Raw genomic sequence first — 24,732 nt, 5'->3', positions numbered from 1 at the left:
ATTCAGTATTAATGCGGGTGGAACTGAACTGAGACAAGTGATTCACTATGATTTCGAAAACGGTAACAGTTTGGTGAATATTAAATAATGCAAAACTTTACACTTTTTTTTGGAAGTGACGATTCCAGAAAAAGTTGAGTACAGAGTTAATGTTTGTCAGTTTCCAATACCAGGGAAGGTTAGGCAAAAGACTTTGGAGAGTTCGTTGCGATTTATTATTGGATCCCAACTGCACAATTAGGCATCGGTCTTAATAAATGCTGAAAAGGCATGCTTTCTTCCTCTGTGTTTTAATGAAATGGTAATGCGTGAATTTTAGTCCAGGGTACTGAAATCTCATCCACTGCCTGGTCCCCATTAGTCAGGGAGCTGTCATTTCCAGCAGCAGCACAATGACGAACCCCACAGTGATGGTGCTCTGATCTCCATGATGGTTACGATAACCACTTGATTAAAATGGCTTGGTTGTTCTGCCGTTATTTGATAAGCGTGTGAACCCGCGTTATTTACAATAATGTGTAGTGCCTGAATCGCAGCAATTGCAGACCCTTCTGCTGGGCGGTCTCCTTCCAACAGATTTCGGTCATCAACTTTCCTGATCGTGTTTAGAGAAGAACACGCGTTTCAAGTTGTGATGCAGCAACTGCCTGTAAAAATTAATGGCAAATGTGATGAAGTTCCCCAATTCCATGGTCTTATTCAGTATGAGCGGTGCCAGTTAATCCAGTTTGCTAGTGCGTAGTTGCGAGATGAAATGTAGTGAGTATTCGCAAACGACATTTCAAGCAATTACCCATAGACAGTCCTCTCATATTCCATTTTAGACAAACGCTAGTCTGATTCTCGACGTCTTCTGTGAACTGGAAAATTATCACTGCAGATTAATTACGCTTTCGACACAGAAACAGATTCAGGACATATTATTTAAGCTGCAGTAGTTTTCTAACAAAGCTTCAATTTATTGACGGAAAGTCTCCATGAAACAGATGCTTTTAGTTAGACTTAAGAAGGACAATACAATAACTACGACAATGACGAAAATATATTGCGTTGTCTACAATCATGACCTGGGAAAATGCTCTGAATTGATTAATGGAATAAATATATATATATATAGTTTTTCAGACATTAGTCATTTCCAGACACAAAAGCTGTTGGTTAAGCTTTGGATATAAAATGTTTCCAGATGAGGGAAGGTTGTAAAACAAGTTGGTAGAAAAAGCTTCAAACTTAGCAGGAAGTATGGCGAAGACTAAACGTTTCCTACTAATAAAACAAATGCAAAATACATAATTGCTACTTGGATATTAGGCATTGGGATAATTAAGTTATTATTATCAGTCAGTGACTGCTGCAGATAGTTTGATGTCAGATATGAGATTACAATTATGCCTACTGTACTTCGTGGATTCAAAAGCAACCTTAGGGACAAGTAATAGATAATGTCCCATAGCATTCCAGTGGTGTCCGCGATGGAGAAGCCAGAGAGAGTCCGATTCAGTGCTTGTATAGTGGACCACACCGAAGCATTAATCAGGTCGTGAAAAACTAAAGGGGGCTATAGATTCGACATAATCGAGTTTCAACTTCTGGCAGTAGTTAAAGAATAGGTGGACAGCTGGATAACAGAAATTACTGTTTAAGTGAAGTCATGCGAATAATTGAGTAAAGTTAACATTTAAGATTCAAGCCTTGGTGATTAATAAGAAATAGGTTTACCTTCCTTTATTAATTTACTTATGGGTTGTATGGCATTCAGATAACGATCAAAAATAAATGAAATGTACAGACGAATGTGATATTTATGTACATTTAATTTTCATGTCAATTAAAACTTTGTTCAGAATCTGTCAGTGAGGTTTGCAGTAAAAATGCAAACTCCATCATCTACTCTCCAATACAATTAGTTCACAATTAATGAACTACTTTACTGAAAAGACATGTTCTCCGTGGAGAGCAAAGTTAGTTTTTTTTTCTGTTAGTAATTCTGATTACACAAACCACGAAAAGTAAAACTACAGTTTTATATATTTTCCCTATTAAGATGGACAAGTAAATGTTAAATATTTCTAAAGTTTTCTGCTTGGCGTCCTTTAAGTTAAACAACTTGTCTCAAGGATCGAGGATTCTATCAGTTAAGTAGCATCTAAATAATGTTACTGATAACTGAACATATGTGCATGAGTGGAAATTAACTTCCATTGCGAAGAGTTGCTGCACACTTGATAAACCATCGTAATCGTATTCGGATATCACTGAAGAAAAATCAGATCGTTACAAGTTTGAAAAACTGTGCAATGGTTGATAACCAACTGTTGATTTCTTAAGGGAAATCACAACTGGCCATACGAGATCTGTCCTTTTCATTGGTTGATTACAGCAGTGCGACAGAAGTTGTAGTTCATTTGAGAAGTTGATAGGTTTAATTTGAAACGTAGACGCAAAGTGAGGAAATATCGATCTAGTCTTTATAACAGCAACAGATCAACAAGTAGGAACTGAAAATGCAACATGAAATACCATCTGTTTCAAAACTGGCAGAAATGGAAGGCAACTGCCCTCTTCCCCTATTAAGCTGACAAGGATTTTATTTCTAACTTGTACACAAAGAAATGAACTATGCATTTTCTGTATGTACATCGTTTTCAGTTCTTTCATAGCTTTCTCTGGGCTGCTGGGGGTTGTAAACAAGACCACGCGATCGGGGTTGAGTTTGACTCGGTTTTCCAATTCACTGAAGGCTCAGGCTGTGCGCAGAGGATAAATAGAGCCATTGTGGGACCCATACATAAACCATCACAACTTTTGTCAAGCTTTTATGCGAAAAGCACACAAGACCTCAATCGCTTTTCAATGCAAAAGACACCAAATCGTTGAGATGGCATTACTCGGAAACAGACGCAAAATGCGAATCTCCAAAGACATTTAGGTTCAGCAAGCTAGAGAACAGATTTCTGTTTTGTGCGAAGATGAAGGGTAAATAGTGACAAGCTTTTCCTTTGGGTGCATTCACTTAGTCTCTTGAATGATCACCCAGTCCGCCGCACTGCCTTCGTAATTTATGGCTACTTTGCTAACGTTCCCGTTTCAAGTCATATCTAGAGAAGTGTGAGGGGCTTTAATTTATGACCCTCTACATTTTAAAAGTAAAGCACTGATTTGGAAATCGGAACCGTCAGCTTCTTAACTTTCTGTGCCATTTTCATTTGATGGAATATACGAATGTGTAATGGTTAACACGCAAGTGTATTTAAAAAAAACATCGTTTTAAATATAATTTGTAAAACGCAAATTTTTCACAAAATGTAAGAGAGATTTACTTCTTTTGGAAAGTGGAACGAGGCAGATGGTAACGGCGTCATTAACAAATAAACTTTGGATGTGCAAGTCAAGCCTGAAATTGGGAGGGATCTGGGGAACAATGGGGGCTGGTGTTGTAAAATCTCCTCTTTCTATTCACACAAGTTAATGTGGAATTCTGTATGGCTGCCTGCGTCCAGTACCACGATTCTTTTAGTCTGCTTATGACAGGAATGGCGGTTCTAGTTAGGATATTGCGTAAAGTAGTCAAGTTTTCAGATACACACTTTAAATGTAACTGTTTCAGATTGTTGCTGCTTCTTAGGGTTGAGATGCGTAGACTTAACAACAATCGTTATCTGTTCCTCAGTTTCCCTGGCTATGCAAGTAGGAGCTAGTTACAGACCGCAGTGCGTCTGTTTCTCTGAAGAGAAGTGGCATTGTATTGCCCTGAATAGGGTAGAACTTGACTATCCTAAAACAAGTTTCCAAAAGCTTCCAATCTAACCCCGTTTACATAAATCTATCGAAAACCGTCTCATGGCTTTGATCTGATATTAGACGACACCCTGGGCAGCCATTCCAGAGCTTACATTAAACCGAATGATAACTGTACTTTGTAAAGTTTGAGCATATGATTTGCGACAGTTTGAAGCTCTGGGTCAGCAGAACGGAGGATACCAGCGCTTTCATCAATTCAGCTGCTCCCAGGAACGTCACGTGTCCAATTAAATACAGCACCACCACTATTCAATTTGATTAAAGTTTACAAAACCGATTTATTCAAACGGTCAAAGAATTAACTGACAAAGTTCGGATCGGATTTTTTTTTTGGTGGGCAACAGTAGGAACTTCAACCTGGTATTGATGGCTTAACAAAGGGTTAAGGGTGACATTGCCCTTTTATAAGCTTTTGAAGGAGCGAAAACAATTAGAGTAAGCGAGGCTGGCCCGTATTTGTACTGTCTTAATGCTAATTTGTTATCCCCATTAATTTCAAGTTGGTTGGTCAAAACGTTATTGGTGGATTTGCAACTGGAAAACTTGTAACGAAATCTGCTTGCGAAGTTTCAAAAGAAATATGGCAACGTCACAAGTATGCATATTAATCAGCAGCGCCGTGCCAACTAAATATATGTTTTATTTATGGAATAATAAATCTCCCAATAGTATAATAACGGTGCAATTTTTAAGAAGCGGCAGTTGATTGCACAAGGAATATCTCAGATTGTAGACAAAACAAAGGGGTACAGCAGGTATTGGTCTGATGTTTGTTGAATGACCAGCTCACTGCAACCTGATCGCTAGTGAAAGCTGACATGTTCATGCACTTGCAGCAAAGGCTTGCCGTACATCCAGTAGATCTTTAAAGCTGCAAAGAACGTGCCCCGAGGCATTCTTCAAGAAAATACGAGACTGGCATTTCGTCACAGGCAGTTTTATAGGATTTTAAAGGCCCGATGAAAGGGACTGAGGGCGATCTACATTAATGTCCGGATGACAGAGTGCGGAGGGTGCACCTGCAGGGGTATCCGCTATCTGCCCCGTTCTCGGAACAAAAGATGTATAATTCGATCAAGACGAACACTTAACAGTATATTTAACATCCCACTGTTTGTTGCCTGGGAGTTTCCTGTTTCCACTGGGACTCAGTGTCACAACCCATTTCTATTTTTTTTTCAAATGCAATTTTTCTCTTATATTTGAAGAAGAGAAATTCGAACTGTAAATTCTCTGGATATTATAAAGACACATCGTTTAATCGCAAATTAACCCGTGATTGTGAAACTACATTCGGTTGTTTACTGGAAACAGCTCTAACTTGACGAAGTCCAGGTCCCTTGTTAACAGTTTTATCCTGTAGCTGGTACTGGGCTCCCTCAACTTGACTGGACATGGCTCTACTGAGTGACTGCAACCTATTCTTTCTGCTAATGCTCAAAACGCAAGCTTGCCCATTGAATAATAAACAACCAGCCACGGCAGTCCCCAGGACTCAACTGTTTTCCTTTATGCGATCCAATTAAACGAATCACTTCAGTTTAGACTGATATACGGGTAAACAGTTTGCAAAGAAACTGTATGACTAAGATTTCATCTGGGGTGGGATGAAATGCTAATACCACATCCAAATATTCAACATGTCCTCGCAATATAGTTAGCATGGAGATAGATGCGTTTTGGTGTAAATATGGCAAAACCATAGCAAACGTCAAAACTAAAAGTACGATGTTTTGTTTCAAAAAAGGCATCATTTTGCAATCGATTTAAATGTTTTCAGTGTTTTGTAGGAAATAACAATTCAATGATTGTTAGACTGAATGTATTCTTTACTGCCCCGCTTAAAGGCTGCCATCTCACCGGAAATCTGATTTCCCGCGCTGCAGCTCTGATGCTTGGAAAAGATAGGAAAATATCTGAGGCACCAGATACTCATTACTTATTCATACTATTCAGGATTCATTATCATAAAACGTGGGAGTCAGAGTGACATTTTTAGCGAAAATGGGCCAACATCCTTAGTCACTACTCCTCCCCCCGCGCCTTGAGCTTCCTCCACTCCCCGTCCCAACATAACCCATAAAGAGGCTGTTAATCTCAGCGAATTCCCCCAATAATCCAGCGCACGGTGCTGACTGAGAGAGTCACATGTGTTCAACTCTCGTTTTCACATTTAATAGACATTGCCCAATGCCCTTTCTTCACGGTATCAATAGTGGGGTTTGAAGCCAATGATTTGCTGTCAACGTAAGATTGCAATCGGGGCGTATGTGAATTTTAGCGCTAACCAATATTTAGCAAAATTGGAATACTGTATTCTAATATAGGAACACTTCAACACAGGCACTTGAAACAAACAAAGAGAGATACTACTCTGAAAAGAACACAACAAGAATGCTACATTCTAAACGAAGGGTTTACACGTGAACTGTGAAATGGTGTTCTCTCGACAGGTGCTGCCTGACTTGCTGAACGTTTCCCAGTATTTTCCAGTTTTGATTACGTATTGGAAATTCCCGTTTTGTTGTATGCATCGTGTTGTAAGCATATCTCAGTACCCCCCGGATCTTTGCATTGGAGATTCATTCCTTGATTTCACTTGCAGGCTTCCAAAGCCTTTGACATATTAGTCATTCACATTCACTGACGCACAAAGGCACTAAGGTTGGGGACTGAAAGGGAAAAAGGATGAGAAGAGGGCAACCAAAAAAAAACAGTATGACAGGGTGTATGCCAGCACCACGGATATGCTGCAGGTGCCCGAGGAACAGTCCATTGCACAGTGCGCGCACACAGTAGCGTTCAGATTACTGTTACAGATGCCAGTTGGAGTTTCTAAGAGCTGCCAAGTCCAGATGGCCGTTGTTTAGCGCACTCTCGAAAGAAACTTCGGAGGCAGTCAAGGTCCAAAAGATCACTGGGCATGTTCCAAACCATTTGCCAGTCGTCAGGCCACTGAAACAGACCTATCAATAATTACGTGGCAGTAGCCGGTCTACCACTTTGTCAATGTAGTATAATATGTAGCACTGTGAAATAAAACACATCTCCCTGCAACACCACCTTAACGAGTTCCAGGATTCCCGTTCCTTCATCGGTGTTAGTATATACATTTCAGTCCAGAAACTGAATTAACGCTTCGAGATGAGAGAAAGAAACACTTTAAGTGGAATAAAATTTCGTCTGCTTCGATATTTTTCTTTTTGTGTATTTACAGTAACAACTCCCTTAAGCGTTAAAGATTGTTAATAACCTTCTGTAAACTGCCTGACAGGGTGGTGGAAGCTGGTTCAATACTAAACTGTAAAAAGAATTTGAATTTATATTTGAAAAGGTGAAATAACATCAGTCTATGGGGAAAGAGCAAGGTAGTCAGACTAGTATAGCCACGATGGGCCGAATAGCTTAATATATACCTTAAGCTGTTATCGTTTTATAAAATGAACAGTGTTAACCATATACTTCATCAGCAGAGAGATGATGATTCATCTTTGGTTAAAGGTGTTTCTAAGAGCAATTGCTATTCAACTATTGCAAAAGTTGGCAACCTCCTTATGTAACGTTACAAGTAGCAAGGCGACATGATTAAGATCCCGTCCCCTCACTCCGACCCCGTTTTAGTTGCGCTGAGATTCATTGATTTCACTTATTTATGTGTTGAGAACAAATCACATTTTATTTATCTGAAGTTGCCTTCAGCCACATTGCTACCTTCGAGATAATTTTCACATATTTGGATTTAATATCTAAGATTGGCGAGAAGCGAAAACACGTGTACAAGTAAGCAGTTGTTTCTCGTGGCTGCAGAAGTACTAAGTTATTATTCGATCAGGAGAGTCCTAAGGTTATTTTCACTTCAATTCAGAGCATCCTTCACTTAACACGATGTTCACTGTGCTGTGGACAATAACGCAAACTTTAACAACCCAACACAGAGAGTGACCAGCACTTGCAGACTCATTATTTCCGAAATTTCCCCATAGCCAAATTCTCTAGAACGTTCTTGTTGGACAGCTGAAAAGAATCTATAACAAAATGCGATGCATTTTAGATGTATCTGCTCCTTTGCTCTTTCAAACAAACATTGCAAGTTGATTCTATGTAACTCTGCACCGATCGCGATTGGTCGATATTTACATAGTTTCATCAGTATGTTGGGACATGAGTTCTAAAAACATTCAAAGGGGAACTTTTGATGGATATTCGGCCCGTCTTCAAATGGTAAAGTTATTGTGTCCTGGCAACCTATTATATTGTAGATCGAAGAGTAATGTGGGGTTGGTGCGTGCTACACATCTTCACGACCCTTGCTGAGCTGAGAATGGTATCAAAGCGCGCATTGTTCTAAGCTTGTGGTGAACCAAGTGGAGTACAAAAGAATTGGAAAAGCAGCAAAACAGTGACGTGCGAGAAGTTGCATCCTTATTACTCTTTTTTTAAAACTGAGGAAGCAAGTCTTTGACTTGGCAAATGCTCTCTGCAGTGTCTGCCATTCCACTGTGATTTTGGATGTGAATCCACGCGCTGGATACACAGTATGGTTAGTTCGCGCCCTGGCTCCAAAGCCTGTATACAGCTCGGGTCCCGAGGCTCTCACCAACTGGTTCCACTGCACTAAGGTTCCCAACTTGCTGTAGTATAACCCTGTCTCAGGACTTTGGGGAGCTTGATTTAACTTACTGGTGATTCTTCAATGCTTTGAGGGGTTTGGTATTCCAAGCAATAGTCACTCCCTTGGTAACATTCAGATTATTCGCTCCCAAACATGCTTGAGTCTTATTATTGCTCGGCTCAGTTTGAACTGATTGCAAAGCATGACTGAGAGGTCCCGGCTTGGTGTAGGACCACATAAAAATCAATGTCGGATGCGTAGGTTCTGGAGAATTTGAGAATTCACCCCAATCGTGGCCTCAGATTCCTCCCACCTTCTCTGTCCACCCCTACACATGAACACACATCGCTGTGCCTTGGTGTTGTAGTTATAACAGCGTTTTAGATCAACAGGAAAAACGATTTTTTAAAACATGTTTCAAACGAACTAGTAACCAGTATTCCCATTGTTTTGGGTATCTACAGCCATTAGGTTCGGTTGAAATGTGCTATCTACCTCATCGATTTGAAAAGTCAATTATCACCCTAAAGAATTCAAGAGAGCATGAGTTCGTTTTGGAGCTGCCTATTTCTGCAAATGATGTAAACTGTTCGTTTCGACTGCTGTGCATCCATTCAATACCCAATCTCTTTAACAGTCATTACAATGTTGATAACAGGGCGTGTTGTGCAGTGAAAACATAGCTTTTTAGATTATTAAATATCGTTGATACTTTGTTACCTAACACTCGATGGATAGTAAGACTGAAATCATCGGCTTAAAGGCTACAAGAAAACAAGTTCAGAAACTGTATATATATACTTTGCATTTTGCCAAACGAGAATAGATTAACGCGGGAAATAGTATCATGAGGTATTTGAGGAATGTGGCATGAAATAAGTTTATTGCAAAGCTTTTCTTAGGATGCAGGCTTGAAATTTGCGTTGAAAGTCACAACTTCGACTTTCCAAACATCTTTTCAACAGTTCGGATTACATGACGTGCTGTGTACAGAACAGTGCATTAAAATTTGCAAAATGCTCTGCCCTGGTTAACACAATATCGTCTTTTCTGCAGTTTGAAGTGCTCTCTAGCAACCGAGGACGGGATTGTATCTGAGAAAGATTTAGACTGTTGCTAGGCTTCCAGTGCAAAAATTCTTCTATAGGTCGTCAGTCTGTGTGTGGCTTAGTTTGTCAGAGTAGAACTGCAGACATCTGTTGGAACTTCCATATCTCTGTTGTTCACTTACAGGAGCCAACTTCAAAAATCTTCACAATTAGATCTGCATTGTATTTCCCGACAACACTGTGCAGAGAAAAGGTCTTCCCTGTCGGAGCCAATCCAACGAAGCGTTTGACGTTATTAAATAATAAAGCGATTGTGATTTATATTGTTGCTCAGAAAAAGAGGCAATTATCCGCTCTTATGTTTCCATAAAGATCGCATTAGCTCGAATTAGTAATCAAACAATATGCTAGCGTTTAAAGTACGAGATGGCGATATTACTGTTATGCATTGTTGTTCCCTCACTTAGCTGTAATAACAGATGCCAAAATAGAGAGCAAACCGAAAAGGCGCACATTTTAAACCTGTACACGTTTAAACTCCATGATTTCCAGTCTGAACGAGGGATAGAACAACAAAACAAGTGCGATCCACACACCTTTTAGTAGTTTTCTTGCAATTCAGTTATATATAAGTATCAAAATGACGGAACATTACCATTAACAATAAGATGCAGATGGCGTTTACTAACATGTTATCCAACATTATTTCTAAGATTCGGGTTAATTCAGTCAGGAAATGTGTCCAGTTAGTCAAGGAAGAAGTGTAAAAGTCTTCAAACATTTCGGAAGGTCAACAAACTTTGATCTGCTAAATTGGAACGTAACTCCGGCTGCGTCTTTCTAGTTATTCATGTATTTCCGACTGCAAGGCAGAACTTCCAAAACTTCTAAGTTAAAGCGACAGTAAAGTGCGCATAGATAGTTTGAATGTGTGTAGGATTTGAGGTACATGTTTCACGGTTTATTTAACATTATCAAGATCATGCGATCCAATCAGAATACATAGGATATTTATTGACTTAAAGTATAATTTGACGGGCCATTCATTAACGATTTGTAAATTTAGATCAGTTGTGAAAGGAAACAGGTTTAATAAGCAAATGTTTAAATCTTTGTAGTGCCTTTAGGACACAAAATGCCAGCATTAATAACGAGGACTAATCCCGGGTGTGTTTGGAAATGAAACACAAAGCGATCAATTAGCACTTTTAGGTGCAAAGTAGGAAACTGTAGTGGAGTCCGAATAGCTCAGTAGCAGCAGTTTGCGCATCGTTGTCACATATTGTGTTGGACACCATACGCATACATAATCCATTGAATAATGGCGCCTAAAGTAAACCGACCTCTTCCCGGCTGCATAATGTGGGTTGGAATTAAATCTTTTACAGGGATCGTATACTGTCGTTTGTTTAAACGCGCGAATAAGAGAACGTTGAACAAAGATCTAACTTAAAATGTTCCGAGATAGGGTGAGGATAAGAATCCTCATTTGATTCAGCCCACTGTACTCGCCTCTCATGGTGGAAAATACTCCAACAGAAAACTTTTGAATACATTTAGTTTACTGCAAGTTTTAAATGTTACAAAAATAATTTCCAATAATAATTTTCAATTTTTCAGATGTCGTTGTCATCAGTTCTAATGGGGTCTTGACACCTCAAGTGGCAATATGAAGCAGTTGAAAGAGGGACCTTGCCTGCATTGGATATTCAAAGTACGAAAGTTTTTCTTAAAAATCAATATTGTATTCAATGTATTGGTTTCATGTACAGAACCATATGATTGTTTGGAACTGGCCAACAACATTGTGATAGATCAGTTTTGCGGCACTTAGATGTAATGAATGTGTCTATTGGTTTCTGGCGAACACGAGCGGACTCCTCCCTCTCCTTAAATTGTAAACACGCTCTGGAAAATGTGGGATTTTGTGTATATAATGTTTATAATATACACATAGTATAAATATCTGCACTGGATCTGCCAACCTAGTAGACTGAAAACTGAAGGAACGAACTGCGATTTTACTTAAATAGTAAACTAACGACTGGTCAGTAAATGTCTCAGAGTAGTTGGACTCTTATATTGTGAATCAAAAGAAAGTACGCCATCATATATTGATTGCTATCACAATAATGACCTTTTTATTTTAGATTAAATAAAAGCTTTTGATTTATGCAATCTGATTCGCAACATGTTAGGAGCTGTTTAGATACATGGCCAGCTCCAGAATTAAACTCAAGGAAACGTAACTGATAATGGCCCATCGGGCAAGTAGATGGCATTGTTCCCAGGCAAAAAAAAAGAAGTCCTTCTTATCGAGTCGGGTTGTCATATTTGCAAAACACAACCAATCGTTATTGCTGGTCAGAGCTTTTTGTTTTGATGCACAAGATCTTCGTCTCCTGAAATAAAACTTAGCAAGCTAATAAAGTTTTTGGTATTATGAAAGCTTATGAATGACAATCATTTGAACCTGATATGAATCGCTCAGCCACATGAATACCATGTCACACTATATATTTTTGCTGTACATTAATGGGTAAATCCAAATTCTGATCCATCGCCTCAGTAACATTTGGTTTTAAAAGCTCATTTCGCTTTAAATTCCGGATTCTTTTTTCAGTTACTAAATCATATGCGTCAAACAAAACTATAACATCTTAGACTATCAAATAATGGGATGGGGGTAGGGGGCGGCAAGTCACTTAACAGTAGGGGATTGGCGTTTTTAAAACTGCGGCTAAGAGTTAAATGATTACAATGAGAATGGGAAACATCAGTTTCTTTCCAGAACTTCACACCTTGTTTCCGCAATGGGTGGCGGCAAGTCGGAGCCGTGACGTCACTCTTCCTATATTAGCATATTGAGGGGATGCTGAGTCTGTTCTTGGTTGATAAGGTCCTCTGGAGGAATGCATTGCTTGTTTTAATACCTTAATTACTTTCCATCTATCTGCCAGCTATTTCCAAGTTCTGTAATTTGAAAAAGAAATCTTAAGAAATAACATTCTGCAAAACGCTAAACAGACATTAAACAGCCCGAATTCAACACAAATGTTCACAATGTCACAGCACTTTACACAAGCTTTTCTTAAAAAAAGTCTTTTATTTTGTATCTTCGACCTTTTACTTTGTGCTGAATAAGTGGTGCTTTTCTGCCATCATTTTAAACAAGCTGCAGCAACCGCACTACGTATATTTGTAGTGGGCCTGCTTTGTTCAATGGCATTGTAATGTACAGCTTAAGCCAGAACCCAGTGATTTGCATGCGGATGTCTAAGAGCTGAAAGTACTACATAGTTCTACTGCTTTCAAAGAAAACTCAACACATTTTTAAATGTGGAAGTACAAGTTACACGTCGGACTTGTCAGGGTCTCAACAATCATGTTTTTAAAATATACACACAGTTTCCATTAATTATCTGAAATAATCGTTTAATATATAAAAAGAATGAGGCAGTCTAATTACATTAATGCTGGTCAGTTCCTTAGTCCGTCAGTTATTATCAAAGTGCTACGTAGTTTCTGGAATTCAAATACTCCCTCTCAACTGCGGTTAGTGTATACTGAGCCACTTTTTGGTTTTCACGTTAATTTTAAAACCAGATTAAAAAAAAAACAAAAATTGCGTTGTGACGTTAATACTCGGATAGTCACAAGTTGCTTTTACATAAAGAACTGACTGCGAGGATTTTATTATGTTCAGTAGATGCAAACACTTTGTTCACGGCCGCAAGCTACTAATGTCCGCTAAGACGTTTTAGGCTGGTTTTGTCACTTTCATTTGTAGTTCTACGAATTTGACCTTGTGCTATTATATTAAAAAAAGCAGTGAGAATTATTTGGTGCTGCGGATCTGACAGGTTCCGAACCATAACATATCTAAGAAATTAAAAGATTAGCAAACTGAAATGTATTTGCATTCGAATATTTACATTGGCAGTTAAAATCAATTCGCATCTCGTCCTAAAATATGTTAATGACGGCAAATATTACTAATTCTTTAAAAAGTGGCTTTTACTGAGTTAAAAGTGAATGCTTGGCGTGAAAATGAAAAAAAAGGACTGCCACAGAATGGAATTTGGTGCGTGCCATTTGAGTCCTTGCGGACAATTTCGATCATTCATGACACTTTCTTCAGGGTTTGATGGTTATGCTGCAGTGAGCCTGCTGATGTACAGCTCACTTCAGTCCAGCCGATAGTAAACTTGAGTCTCCCATTGTTTTTTCCTCCAAACTAGAACAGAAATTTGCTTTGCTTTTGGGAATTCACGCTGACAACTACAACCGTTGAACCTGACACATTCAAAGTGCAAAGTTTAGGTTCATCGAATTGATCAGGGAGAAGGTGCAACTTTGAAACTTTTGAAACTTTTACATGCATACTGTATGTAAGGTTGGTGCGTCAGTGTGAATGAACAGCGTCAGGGAAGGGATCTTTAAAATGCTATGAGATCGTTAAAGGGAACTTATCTTAAATCCTGGTTGGGGGGGGGGGGGATATGTGTGTGTGGGGTGATGGTGGTGGGAGGTGGGAAGGGGTGTTCTGGATTGGGAGCCGTGGGAATCTGGGAGCCAACTAGCAAAGGGCGATGACGTCAGGGTGTGAACCTGTCCCCGTTGCCAGAGCAGATTTTAATCAAACTCCTGATAGGCCCACCGATTCTTTTAATCTAGGCAATGTTCGCAAAGACTCGCAAAAAGAATAGAAACATATTTAAAATTACAAAGTTTAAATTAATATATCAACCGCAGATGCTCGCACTGTTTTAAATCTGTGCATTTATATAAATGTAGTTTATTGAAAATATATTAACATAACACTGAAATGAAATATATTATCAGTCTGGCAAAACAACATCCACGTTTTATTTTCTTTCAATGCTACGGCAGCTACCACTGCTTGATTGATAGAGGAATTGGAAGACATGTACTTGGGGTTGAAGTCGTTTACATTTTTCAGTTATAATATAGCAATAGGTCCCACAAGCTGCCAAGTGTAGTTTAAGAAGACAATCGCTATGACAACTCAGCTTGTGGCGTTAATCCGTCTGCGCCATGATTTCTTTAGCAAGCTGTCCTAAGTGTTAAATGAGGAGATTAATGTTAACCAATATTATACTGGAGGTCTATTTAATTAACTAATTAAATCTCTAGTCATGCCGACAATCTAAGGCAAAATATGAATTTGGCATCGAATAGGAAAGACAATGATAGCCGATTTAAAGCTTCTCTTGCCTCCTTTCATTATCTGACTAAATAATGCGTTTCAATAACATTCGTAAATTGCATTACGCATTGCTTGAAGAAGTGGCGCGATTATAAACAAAAATAATCCTTTTCCCCTCAAAGGGAAAAGTTATCTTATTTTTATAAAGTGTAAAGAAGTGTCCCAGTCTCAGAAACTCTCCGTTTGGACAACGACCAATGGAGAAATCGCAATGTATTATATGATGGCACCTGTTGCACCAAAAGCAAACCCTTAGGGTCGGCAAGATGTTGTACACGCTCCCCCGTTGACACGATGGAAGTTACATCTTTTCTGCGCGTTTTTAATCTCAAGTCGAATAGGAGATCCCCACGATCTGAATTGTCTTTATTTACTGTGACTCTTCGGCTTTATCTCAGTGTTGGTGAGTTATTGGAAGTTAAACCTTAGCAGAAAGGCGGCATTTTATTGTCGCGAGGTAACAGCTTTAAATGGGAATCCCATCACACTTCCACTTTAGCGGTATCGCTTGCCCCTCCGAGGCACTCTGCAGGTTTGAGGCTATTTTCTGTCAAAACGCTGTCAGCTGGAACCCTCAATGGACCAATATACAAAGGTCTCGATTGAGAACCCCCTAGCTGATTTAATTCAGCATTGTAATTATTAGTTCATGTTCCGTTAGCTTATCTATTCTCATTCAATGTATATTATTGTCAGGTAATCTCCACAACAAGTACAGCGGATTTATACCAAAACATATTCGCTTATGGTGCATTAGGGCCATGGAATGACAAATTTACTACAAATATAAATGGAAAATTATGATAAAATATAAAATTAGAAGGTAGATTATAGTCAGCAGGCTGTCGTTTAAATTTGATGCATTTGGCGTTTGAGATGCACTTTATTATTGTATTAATGCTATGTTTGCATTCATATAAGCATATTACACTGCGATAAAGATCATGTGGGTGGGACATCATGCTTTCTTTAGAAAGGTCTGACCACGATTGCATCTGTAGGTTTTATCAATAATTAATTTGACCAAAGCTGTCTGACCCTGGCCGGCAAAGACGCGCTTGACACGGTTGATAGAGTCCCTCTTCGCTCGGGGTAGGCTGATCTGTTTGGACAACACAACAAATGTAAAATTACCCTCTCCCTTGCTTCAAAGCGCAGTTCAGTTTATCGCAACATTGATTAATTTCGCCTGGGAAATGTGGAATTCATTGTGAAATTGAAATATTCAGGCGGTAGGGAAATGCATCTAAACCGTCCAGTGGCGCGATTTGTAAACCGGCTTAAAGAAATGTTTAATTTGGAAAAGCACAAATTGTCCTCAAAAAAGTTAAGCAATTGTTTTATATTGCACGTTAACACCCGTGACACTGGGTCATCACGGCGTACACGATGTTACTTTATTGACGCATAATTTACGGTGGGAAGTTAGAGTTTAGAATTTCGTAATAAAAGATGGAAAACGACATTTCAGTGCATTTGTTTAGGTGTCACTTGGGTCGTCAGGAGAAGAGGCAAGTTTTGCCGTGTATAATTTATGTCATACTGGCTACTTAGCCAGTTTCAAATGAACGACAGGACCGTTAAGACCATATTCAAAACACTCCTTTCTCATGTATATGAGAGGCCAATTGCGGCCATCACCGTATGAATAATCCCTACATGCTGTGCAATTCTGCAAATTCCTTTGGTGCCATGCAAAAACCAGGGCCTCTGTTTAACAGGGTCTTTAAAAAGGGACAACAATATATGTGTACCTGTTACTAAACTCCTCCCAGTTCTCAAGTAGTTGTAAAACTCGCTCATCTCTTTTTACTAGTATTCAGGATTCCTTTGAAAATTAACACTTCACTGTATTAAACACACTTGGTGGATTAAAAGTATAACAAACTAGCCGGCGCTCTCATTTTCTAGCCATCAAAAACTTTTAAAATGTTATCCCTCAACTTCCGAAGTGGATTTGACATGGTAAATCTTTCGAATCGACAGCTTTGAACTGGAATCTGTTCCATTTAAACGTATCGATGTTCAGCTTCACCATAAACGTGGAAATCCAGCATATCATTGTTTTAGCAAGAAACCTAGACCAGGGCTTCATAGTCAGAGATATCTTTCCTATTCTCATTTGTATTCCTAAGGGTCAGGGTGCAGTAAACGGCACTAACTTTGTTGGATTACATGGCTTCAGGTCCTAAGCATTGTGTTTATTATAATACATATACTACGAGTTCACTAAAAGTTAGGATTATTGTTAATAATGTATAGTCTGTTATACACTCAAATGGAGTAGTAAGAGTGTGGTCACTGTAATGGAGAGTTAAGTGACTATGCTCATCATTGTAACTCATTCTGACGCAGCAGAGAGAACATTCGCGTCCTCTCCAAACCATTCCAAACCATACAGGATTTACGTAGGGATCACGGTGGGGAAGAGTTCAGAACCTTCCTGCATTGTCAGTATTTCTTTACTGCAAGCCTCGAGAATTTGACTGATGCCGTGAGTTGATATCTAACGCAGAGTTTATCCAAACTGCGCTACTGTGCAGAGTCAACCGCCAACCCCCACTGGGAATGCAGAAACAGGATTAGAGCAAAATCAATCCCGCGGCATTCTGCGGCAAAAGAGCTCTCCATTCACGCGATTCTACACAACTTCCAGTCTTTTTCCACTTTTCTGTGGTTTTTTGGTTGCCTATACAAAGATTGTTTTATTTAAGATAAAAACATATACGCAAGACTTCTAAAAAACCTCTCGATGTATTCCCAATAAACAAAAAAATTAAATAAACGTAGTGTGTCCAAACTATTGAGCTGAACGCTACTGTGCAGTATGTTTTAGAAATTACACACTTCAATCAATTTTGCTTGGTTGTGTGAACTCAACAAGTAGCAAAACCAAAGATCAGGCCTTTCTATGAATTGATTATTTTGCTTCCCAGTTTCTTAAATATGAACTGAGTTCCGCGTTGATCAGAAGTAACATGCGTTAATAGGTCGGTAGCAGGTCAAAAGTTGATTTTTGTTTTATTGGCAGTGTCTGGGGGAGGGATATAAACCCACTGACTTTACCATATAAAGTGAAAAGTACAAAGGGTTGAGCTAACTTTAGTTACTGAGAGGTAATATGCGATGGTTTAATTGTTCTGTACGTATCTAAAGTCGGGATCTGTCTTTACAACTGATTCACATTCAGGCACCTGTTTAGGTTTCTCTACTGGCCAAACTGCGAATGCGTAATGAAGGTTTGCGAAGGCAGAGATCAACAAAATAACTACACAACTCAAATGGAACTCAAGTGTCTAAATTTGCAAAATTTATTCATCTCAAACTCTGCATAATGGAAAAAACGTAAGGTCGAAATGCTCTGTTATAAGGCTGTATTAGTTAATTATATACATGGACTGGTCGGCAGACTGATTCAAATAATACACAGCCGAGTTGCACAATACACTACGGAAAATGAGAAAACTTAAAATATCGTCACAATAAATTTACAGAAATATTACAAACCATAAGAAAATAATTCAAACACAGTAACTTCATGTTTTCAGTTTCGGAACAAGATGAAAATATGAAAAACAACATGACTATAAATTAATTAACAAGGATTTGACCTGCAGGCCTTATTTTGCTGTTTTTAACAATGAGTAAAAAAAGAACAAAAAATTTAGTACAATCTAAAATTTCGCCCGTTTTCGTGAAAACTCCACACAACAGTTCGTAAAATTGTGACTCAATCGCTTCATTTTCGTTGAATTCCCAAACAATTAAAATGCCCATTTTCCAGCCACTCTTTCCCCATGTTTCTCTGCATTTATGTTAACAATAGCAAATGTACAGAAGCTTACATTTGCGAACTGTTATAAAAATTGGCAATTTCTCAGTTTACAAACTGTGGACATTTTGATTGCCGTTTTTTCTTGATAAATACTGTACAAAAAAAGTGGCATGTATAATAAAACTTTTCTTTCCTTAACCGAGACTAGCTCTAAAATATTACTGGTAAAGACTGTTGCAAACTTTTTGCAAAGTTTCTACCATGGAATCATAGGACTATAATCGTTTGAAGTATTAAGTTCCCCCACCCCCGCCCCATGGTTCTATACAAGTTCTTTCTGCATGTATTATTCTGTACAAAAATAGTCCAAAGAAGTCCGATTTTTGAGTTTTTGTTTGTTTACAGTTTTACATATGTGTTAGAGGAAGTGTGCCGTTTATACCCGTGCCTGGGACAGGTGCGCTCTGGTAATGTTGGGGCATATGCAGTCTACTCTGGGCGGTGGGCTCGGGCACCTCAGCTCCGGGCAGGTACATGCTAATCATGTCCCGTAAGTCCCCCTGACACGGTGGACCCCGAGAGTGAGTAGTGACTGGGGGGCTTGTGCTCGACTCTGACTTAACCACCGATCCCATTGATCCCAGAGCCATACCTGTGCCTTGCTGCGTGTAGGCTGGGGACATGCTGTAGGTGGGCGAGCCGTTCATGTAGGTCTGAGCGCTGGTCATTGAGTTGTACTGCAGCGCGCTCATATCGTAGCGGTGCATCTGCTGCATCTGGGCCACGTTGTGAGCGTTCAGGCCCTGGTGCTGAGAGTAGCCGAGCTGTTCCTGCATCATGCTGTAGCCCCCGTTCGCCCAGCCGTTCATGTGCGCGTAACCGTCCATCCTCTGGTTGACTCCAGCGCCGACGCCGACCCCGACCCCGGCGTTCATTGCATTGGCGCCGGGCGCCAGCAGGCCGCCCGGCAGAGTGTACTTGTCCTTTTTCATCAGGGTCTTGGTTTTCCTCCGGGGCCGGTATTTATAATCCGGGTGCTCCTTCATGTGCAGGGCTCGCAGCCGCTTCGCCTCGTCGATGAACGGCCTCTTCTCGGCCTCGGATAAAAGTTTCCACTCCGCCCCGAGCCTCTTGCTGATCTCAGAATTGTGCATTTTGGGGTTTTCTTGGGCCATTTTCCGCCGCTGGCCCCTGGACCAGACCATAAACGCGTTCATGGGTCTCTTGACCCTGTCTGGACTGTTTTTCGCGTTGTTTCCCGCCGAGTTGGAGTTGCCCGTTCCCCCCGAAGTTTGTTGTGGGGCGGGCGGTTTGAGATCGGTTTCCATCATGTTGTACATTCAACCTGATGTTCTGAGAGCTTTTGTTTTCAATGTCTTTTTTTTTGGAGGGGGAGGGGGTTGGCGTTGGTTTTAAAAAAAGAAACTTTTCTCGTCTCGGTCCGTCAACAAAACCAAAAAGTGAAGGAACGAGCGTGGAATTTGTTAATATTTTCGTTACTCTTTGCAAGTTATAGAAACCAACAACTGGGCACTTTGCAGTGGAGAGAGAGGAGAGCCTGACAACTCCTGATACTTTTTTGAACAAGTTAATAGACAACCATCCATGTGATGGGGGCTGTCACACAATAAATGGCCTCGCTGCAGCCAATCAGAGGGGTCCTCCGCCCCAGACCGACAGCTCGCGCGGCTGTATTTGCATAAGAGGGGGCGTGTCCTACCGCTTCCGCGGTCCCTCTCAGGGGCAGAGCGAGAGGGAGAAGGGGTGGGGCCGCGTCCAACCCGCCTCCCCCCCCCAATCCCTCGGAGAATGGGTAAGCCCAGCCAATCAGCAGCCCGCGCCTCCCCACAGCAGCGGATTCGGGGGGGGTCGGGGGGGGGGGTGGGGGGAGGTGGCCGGACCTCATCCACACCACATCCCCCCTGCACATGGGGATGGGCACCTCCGGCCAATCGGCAGTCCGCACCTCTACACCATTACCCACCCACCCAAACCCAAGTCACCCTCCCCCGTCACTTGTGCTGCTCTTGCGCGGAGAGATCGGAAAATGGCGCCGCCGCCGGTATCTGACCACCCCCCCCCTCCCACCCCCGCGGGCGCGCTTGAGTGACAGCCCAGCCGGCTGTCAATCAAACCCCGCCAGCACCTCCCTTCCTTCACCCCCACCCCCCCCCCCCCCATCTCAAACACACCACAACACCAGCCCAACAAACTGGCGCGTCCTATATTCAAGCCTGAAAAGTTCCCTTAGCAACCGCATCGGTCCGTATTCACAAGGAGGGGCTGCCGGGGAGGGGGAGAGAAATCACCGCAGAATAAGATACTCTCGTTTATAGATTAGTCGTATAAAGCCAACTCAACGGCGATTCAAATTCATGACCAACATTACCCGTGTGCTTTTGCACACTGGCATTCTGAAACGGGACATTTTAGGCAAATTTTAGGTGTGAAGCTTATTAGATGAATAATTTACTTTCTTCAAACAACTAAATCAATCCTCCTGAGTCACGACTCAATGGCTAGATACTCCAATTCTGAATATAGTGACTCGTTGCGGACAGTCGCCCTAATCCTGTTCGAGTTTTCTTTTCACCCTGTGACGAAGTTTCGCATTTCTTGAGTTGGAACATGACTATAAATTCCATTTTTAAAAGTACAAACGGACTTCGAACGAATGCACGTGCCTTACAAGGCGCAATCCTACATTTTTTAACTTTACATTTATGCTTTGTTTTCTTGATTTTTGTAACACATGGATTGTAATTTAATCGAGCCTTCTTTGTTTGAATGTAGGAATTTGAATAGAGAAAACATCAATGCCGATATAAAGACAAGCACGTCCATTACAAATAGGTAGTTTTGTTCCTCTTGTTGTCAGTACACTGGAGCTAACAAAGACTGGTATAAGTTTACTTCCACACCGTTGTTTGGATCTTTTCAGTAAAATGCACTTGAACAAAAATAAAAAAAAGACTAATAGTATTTCAGTGTTTATGGTACTTGAAAGATCTCTATTTTTCCAATCAGCCGCGAAAGAAGTTAATTCTTTTAAAAAACGAAACCGACTCCTCTATTTTTAAAAAAAACACATCGCGTGTGTATCTTTTCTTTGTTCATTCGGTTTGTTAGTTCAATTTGTCAGCTTTCATCAGAGATCTGATCTTTTAGTTGAGCAAAATAGAGTATGTAACGTGATTTGAATTCATTCGTTAGCCACAGAGGCTAAAATTAATTTATTTTAACGAGTAAACTGTTATATATCGTAGCAACAGTACCCTATACAAACGTATTTGTGAATCTTGTATTTTTTTCGCCGTCCATAAAACATTTGTAAGTTATATGAATAGTAATAATTTATTCGTTTATATTGCAAGTTACTTGCCTTTGTAATAGACAGCAGAGCTGCAAGCAAGAGTGAGGCGTGTGTTAATATCGCCGTCTGCTGGCAGACTCCTTTCAATGATGCCACTTTTACTCACTGCCATTTAGAAAAACGCTATTAAGCAAGAAAAATACTAATTTATCATACAAAGCTACGGAGTTGTGATGAATTCCTACTGTGAATTAGCTAACTGCTAAAAAAAAAGGCAGTACTTTGAAATAAAGATGAAATGAATGTGAAACTACAATTTGTTTTTTTAAAAAACGACTAGATAAATTAGACTTCTGTTCGGCTAGAAGGAATGAAAGTAAGTGCATATTATTTAATTTATGGTGTAAGTGAATTATGATTAATCAAACAATGGAAAGGGCGCTCAAATCAATTTCTTGCTGCTATTGTTTATGCTTTGCTCCTTGATAACATTATTTTACGATCTTACGTATAATTAACGTTCAAAAAAGGAGGGTGTGGGTGTGAAGTGTTTGATTGATAATGGTAATAAATAGATAACTGATGCATGGTGATATACAAACAGCCTAATTGAAATAAAAAATATTCCCAGTGGATCTGAATGAATACAGATACATGTACTACCAAAAGGGTTATGTGCAATGCCATTTTGCAAATAGAGCCGCAATTTATATAATATATATGAAAAGGCTTGTATTTTTATTAAGAAAGACACTTCACTGAACTACTTTTGCAATTAAAGATAGAAATTGTGAGTTTGAACAGAACTATTTCTTATTTTGTCTTTCGATGCAAATGGAGATTTAACTTTGAGGTAATTGGGTGAGAAACTAGCCAAGCATCTGACTATTATGATGCTTGTTAAAAACGTTTCGCATCTGCATTTGAGTGTGTCCCCTCCACTATAATCTTCTTATGGAAATGAAGGCGAACAGCGGGGATCCAGTAGAGTGTAGGAGAATGTCCTTGTTAACTGGAATTTCTCATCATTGCTAATTAGTACAGAATTTGACGACCACCGGTATTGGGAAGCACTGTTTAACCACTCACAACCCATCCGAGGGAGCAGACTAATTTTATTTTGTAATTAAAATTTGAAAAGGCCTATTTGACAGTTAAAGCTCTGAGCGTTTTATCTCCCCGTGAAATAATTGCCGCCTTGATAACTCAATTTCTGCAAAATGTCAACTGAAAACGCCAAAAATTTAAATTTTGTTAAGTAAAAATTATCTAAAACCAATGGTCCTTAACCAGCTGTTTCCAAACCAATAAACTTTCAATTGGAACAGGAAAAATGCCTTGTACCCGTTTGTCAAATAATACAAGCATATTTTATTGATTAGCCAGTACAATATTTTCTTTAATTAAGTAATTTGAAGAGTATCTGGCAAATGTTTCAAGTAAGTAGTGCAACATTTCACAAAAACAAATGAGTAATATTGGAGGTTAAGTTAAACCAAAATATAGATGAATTGTTTCATCTGCCTGAAAACCAAAGCCATTAACACTAAATACACTTCACTGCAAATTGATAAACACAAGTTAGGAATAACATTAATTGAGGAACAAACCATCCAAAATGTGGTTTAGATATTTTACATAATAAAATTACGACCTGGTAGAAGTTCAAAAGGGAACAGCATTTCTACAGGATTTACGTAGACAACAGTTCTACGCAAGGGAAAAAAAACACTTCTTTTGCAAATGGAATCAATAAAGGAGGCTTCCTTTACTCAAACCATATGTCCAGTGATCTGAATTCAAACATTTTTACATCGCGTTTGTGAAATGAGTTACTACTTTGCGATATTGGCCAATGATTTCTGCGGGATTGTGAAATCCTTGGATCATTACGGGGCAAATACCTGCGCTAACGATTCAGGGACTTACAAGTGGCATTGTAAGTCTCAAAGAACAGGGAGGCAACAGACTCTTTAAGACCTAACTCTGGTAAACAATTTCATTCAAGGGTACTTGAAACCTAGAGGAAATTACAGCAACTCCACTCTGGTGTTTTCCGTTCTTCAGAATAACTCCCAATACGAGTCCCCAAAAACATTTCACGTACTCAGAAAAGAGAACACAACTCATCCACTCAAGTACGCTACTTTAGCTTTGAATTTAATTATTGCAAAGGTGCTAAAATCTCAAATTGAAAGATGATGTCATCTGACACCGTATTTTAGTGGTGCCGTTGCAAACGACAATTTGGACGATTCATATTTTTGTAAAGACTACAAGTCTGAAAACTGGCAGTATAGACAATCCAAGAGTTTTAGTTGGGTCATTGAGCGAATACGCCATCTTGTTCTTAACCATAAATTTGAAAAAAATGTTAGTTATTTTGTCGCTCATCTTTACAGCTATTCGGTAAAGTGGCGCCTTTATCGCAGCAAGTCCCTATTCCCTGGTCAACCATGAATTCAAATGTCACCATCTCTCTACGATATAATTGTCGTGATTTCAATGATGATCACCTCGCGAACTCAAAACTTTCCGTTCTATTAAGTTTCTGAGCTGCTCGTTGAAGGTTGCAACAAGTTCGAGCGCACCCAATCGCTGACATGTAGAATTAACAAAGCGGGCGAGTTTTACTTTCAACCAACTGATTTCGGTAGGTTCAACATGAAAGGGAAATCCTGTATGCCAACCCTGTATCACACAACCGATGTCAAATACATGGCACCTCGCGAAATTAAAAAAAAAATCCAGTGGTACCAACACCTCAAAAATAGCACACATATTTTCGGCGTCTCCAAAGGGTAAAGTGTATCGGTGTCACTCCGAAGTGTCTTATTTATAATTAAACTCGAAACATGGATGGTCTAACACTGCGTTTGATACCGGAGCTGATCGTCTACTGCTGCCACTAGAAATCAAACCGCGTCAGGAGACAACGGGTCAAATAGGAAT

The 24,732-nt window shown here is 39.8% G+C and overlaps 2 protein-coding genes across 5 annotated transcripts in view; both read right to left on the bottom strand.

Annotated features, from left to right (window-relative positions):
* Positions 1-24,732, bottom strand: part of LOC140478876 (uncharacterized) — an 859,005-nt gene that overhangs the window by 74,082 nt on the left and 760,191 nt on the right. The window lies entirely within an intron of this gene.
* Positions 12,479-20,097, bottom strand: sox2 (SRY-box transcription factor 2). The gene is made up of 2 exons (XM_072572443.1): positions 19,120-20,097; positions 12,479-15,794 (listed from the first exon to the last, which is right to left on the bottom strand). Exons 1-2 carry the CDS (start codon positions 19,805-19,807, stop codon positions 15,700-15,702), a joined length of 783 nt encoding a protein of 260 aa, XP_072428544.1. The 5' UTR covers positions 19,808-20,097; the 3' UTR covers positions 12,479-15,699.

The sequence above is a fragment of the Chiloscyllium punctatum genome, chromosome 6, assembly GCF_047496795.1.
Source record: "Chiloscyllium punctatum isolate Juve2018m chromosome 6, sChiPun1.3, whole genome shotgun sequence".
Taxonomy (NCBI): Eukaryota; Metazoa; Chordata; class Chondrichthyes; order Orectolobiformes; family Hemiscylliidae; genus Chiloscyllium; species Chiloscyllium punctatum.
Note: the sequence above shows the minus strand (reverse complement) of the source record. Positions and strands in the feature narration are given on the sequence as shown.